The sequence below is a fragment of the Poecilia formosa genome, unplaced genomic scaffold (genome assembly GCF_000485575.1).
Source record: "Poecilia formosa unplaced genomic scaffold, Poecilia_formosa-5.1.2 Scaffold200, whole genome shotgun sequence".
Taxonomy (NCBI): domain Eukaryota; kingdom Metazoa; phylum Chordata; class Actinopteri; order Cyprinodontiformes; family Poeciliidae; genus Poecilia; species Poecilia formosa.
In genome coordinates this window covers 193,434-197,374 of record NW_006800139.1, presented here as the reverse complement: position 1 = coordinate 197,374, position 3,941 = coordinate 193,434, and the positions used below count along the sequence as shown (strand labels likewise).

The 3,941-nt window shown below is 38.9% G+C and overlaps 1 protein-coding gene across 2 annotated transcripts in view; it reads right to left on the bottom strand.

Moving 5' to 3' along the window:
- Positions 1-717: 717 nt before the first annotated feature.
- LOC103148178 (nucleolar protein 4-like) overlaps positions 718-3,941 on the bottom strand; it is a 73,651-nt gene continuing 70,427 nt past the window's right edge. For both annotated transcript variants that reach the window (XM_007566820.2, XM_016679017.1), the window contains 2 exons: positions 2,633-2,870; positions 718-1,379 (listed from right to left, as the gene is read on the bottom strand). In XM_007566820.2, the coding sequence (XP_007566882.1) occupies positions 1,150-1,379; positions 2,633-2,870 (468 nt within the window). In that variant the 3' untranslated portion in view covers positions 718-1,149. The remainder of the gene's footprint in view (positions 1,380-2,632; positions 2,871-3,941) is intronic.

The window sequence follows — 3,941 nt, the reverse complement described above, 5'->3', positions numbered from 1 at the left end:
AAAAATGGATGCATAAAGTAAGCAGCGAGTTGCTTCCTGGGTAAAAACAGTGAGAGTCGGGAGGTTTGAGGAGAGAAAAGTGCTGTAGGACACAGAGAGCAAGTATGTACAAGCTAGCAAAACAACAAACGACAAAAATCTGTCATTTCCCCTTTAAATTAAAGACTTCTCCAGTTTTAGTGCTGCGCTTTTAGATCAGTCAATTCAACAACACTGCAAAAACATAAACTCTTACCAAGTATTTCCATCTAGTTTTTAATCCAAGTATCTTGGTGCACTTTAAATAAGACAAAACTAACTTAGAAGTATAGGAGCTTGTTGTAAATGCTTCCTTCATATTAATAAAAGTACTAGTTCCACTGGCAGATTATTTCACTTCTTACAGAATCAAAGGGTCCTGTGCCGTTACCTAGCAACACCAGCCATGCCCAGCCCGTCACCTAGCAACCAAATTCTAATCCTACTGGCAGATTGTTTCACTTTAACACGGAAAAAATCTCCTGCTATAAGTAAGATAATCTGCCAGTGGAACAAACTCTTATCAATATTAAAGAAATATTTACTTAAAACAAGCTCCTAGTTCTTGTTGAAAGTTAGCTTTGTTTTATTTTCAATGTTCTAATATATTTGCACAAGAAACTAGACTAAAATACTTAGCAAGATTTTGTGTTTTGCAGTGAAGCAAAGAAACAAACAAAATAAATCAAAAGTCCATCAGGGACTCATCAGATATTAGTTTAAACTATTCAGTTTTCAACAAATTCACTGGATAATAATAATAATAATAATAATAATAATAATAATAATAATAATAAAACACTTCTCTATTTAATCTGGACAGTTTTATCTGGACAGTACCATCAGTTTTCCTCCAGCTGATTGTGAACTTTCTGCTCCGTGTTTTCCTCAAAACAAAAAAAATAAAATAAAATAAAAAAAAATGTTTCCCACATGCAGAGTCGGTCCGTTTAGATGTGGGGAAATTGTTTCTGCTTTTATTCCACTGAATCCGAATCACAGGTGGGACGACAGTAGAGAAGGTCTGGAGTTCATCACAGGCGAAGCAGACACTAAACAAGCATTACGTGTGTGTGTGTGTGTGTGTGTGTGTGTGTGTGTGTGTGTGTGTGTTGTCTCCCACGGTTTCCCTCAGTTCTGCTGCAGGATGAGGTTTTCCAGCTCGTCGGCTGAGCGAAGCAGGAAGGCCGCCGACTCCCGGTAACCGGCGATCAGCTGGCGCACGGCCGTGATCTCTGGTTGGCTGAGCTGTGTGGATGCCCCGCCGCCGCCGCGCCCGCTGAGGTTGTTGGTGGTGGTGGAAGAGGAGCAGTTGGTGATGTTGGTGGAGGAGAGCGACTTCATGCTGAGGTCTGTGGGACCTGGAGGAGACGGTGGAGATGTTGTGCTGCTGTCACAAACCGTTTCTACTGCAGGGCCCAAAAACAAGAACAGATGGATGCTTCAGGTTGTAATGCAAGGCTGCTACCACAAGGTGGCAGCAATACACTCTTCTTCATTACTATGATGCTGAAAACAGGGAAATTATTTCAATAAGCTCCATTAAATTCGCTGCCTGTTTTTAGCCATCAGGTGGAACAATCTGTTGCTAACTCCATGAGTTTGATCCATGAGTTTGATCAGTTATTGCTGAAACAATGTGTGACTGCAGCTTGCCTTTTAGCAGCAAACATGGAGGAAAAAAGCTCTGGTCAGTGGAAACCAAGTGAAGCTAAAACCTCCACTTGACAAGTTCTGCTAGAAAATAAGTACAGAAAAGGTCTTTATTTTAAATGCGAAATGTAATTGTTTTGTACAGTTATGGCTTACTTACTGCTCTGAGCACTAGCAGAACAAGTCAGCGTCGGGCCAGGGGGCGGGGCCAATGACCGCGCCCCTCATGTGCATCACCTGCGCAGCTGGGAAACTGTTGGGTGGGGGGGTCGTTTGATTTTTACCCAGGAAGCACATTGGCTAAACCGTTAGTGAAAGAGTCACTGGGACTGACTACTATATATTCCATTGAGGGACAGTAACTTTAACATAGACCTTTCTGAACAGGCGAGGGCAACTTCTCCATCTATAATAAGAGATTAAAGCGATTTGAAACAATTCCTCCCTCCCTGGCACCTCCAGGCCCCCATGGGCAACCAGCCCGGATGGTTGCCCATGGGGGCCCGGGTCCCCCAGCTCCCCCCAATAGCTGCGCGCCTGGCTCAGAGTGTGTTGTTCCTTTAGCAAATGGTCTGTTTTAGTCTGTTTATTCCAATTGATGATTAATTGATTAAGAAATAACTTGATTAATCCCATTAGTTGTTTCATTCTTAGTTTTCTGTATACTCCATTTAATGATTAATCGATTATTACTTGATTAATCCGATTAATCACTTAAGCATAGTGATGCTGTTTTTCTTCCACTTATTATTATGTATTACTCTACGTTGCTCCATCACAGATGATTCTGGATTATTTGGGTCAAGAGAGGAGATGGCACTAAAAACCCAGACGAATAATAACCAATAATCGATTAATCACGATTAATCGTTACAGCCCTACAGCACAGTGATGTGTAACCCAGTTTCAGACATGGAATCCCATCATCTTCATCATCCTTCCAGCTTCGTCTCTCGCTCACCGTTGCTCTGAGTGGCGGTGCCGGTCGTCAGGGAGACGGGGTGCTGAATGGCGGCGCTCAGGCCCGGGTAACCACGGTAACCGTAGCTGAGGCCGGCCCCGTTGATGTAGAGCTGGGAGTCCTGGGAGGGGAAGGCTGATGCAGCCAAGGAGTAGGCAGAGTGAGCGAGGGACACGGGGTCCCTCAGGGCGGCGCCGCCACCGCCGCCGGACGGCTTTTCCAGGGACACCTGCTCATCCTGGCAGAGGGAATTATGGGAAATATGGGAGTTTATTAATGAAAACAAAGCAGGATGCAGACAGAGAGTGGTCAACATCTGACCCGGTTCAGGTCCAAACACGGTGAAGTCACTACTGAAAGCAGGAAGACAGCTGAGCGCCACCTAGTGGCGGATAATACCTGCACTGGGTTTGATTACATTATATTTATACATTTTACTGTTTTAAAGGCCAGAAAGAGAATAATTATAACCGGGAAAATTAATTAGACAGTAAAAATGTTTACAGTCCGAAAAACCCTTTAATAAAGACAAAAATAGGATAAATTGTGAAATAATTAACTTTATATTAACTAGAAACAATAAAAACCTTTTAATAATAACAGCAGTAGTAATTGTAATAATATTTAAAATATAAAATCACAAATAATAAAATAAATAATTTCCCTTTGGGATCAAATTATTTTTTAATTAAATATAAATTAGAAACTATAAAACATTTTAAAATAATTCCATTATTATCATTATTATTATTGGTAACGATGCACAGAAAATAGAAATTATTGGATTTTTTACTAATAATATTAAATTTGGAAAGTCATATAGAAGATTTAAAATAAATAACTTTACAATAATTAGAAAATATTGAAACTATAATAATAATAATAATAAAAAGGTAAGAGATATAGAAAACAAAAAATAGGTTTTAAATAAAAATAATTTTAATAATAATAATAAACAAAATAACTATAGTAAGTAGAAACATTTTCATTAATTATAAAATAAAAACAAAAATAGGACAAGATAAAATATTTTAAAATAAATTACTTTAAATCAAATAGAATCTATAGAATTTTAACCCTAAACCTTTTTATGGACAACTAAATAAAAAGGTGTCCATTTGTGCTACTGAGTTACTTTTATTTAGAGAAATTTTTAGATTAACTCAGTTAATTTAGTTCAACAGGAACAAGTTTAGTTTTAGACAGCAGATATTTCTCTGTCTGATCTAATCCAGATTTGTTCTGATGGTTAATGACGCTCTAATCCAGATTTGTTCTGATGGTTAATGACGCTCTAATCCAGATTTGT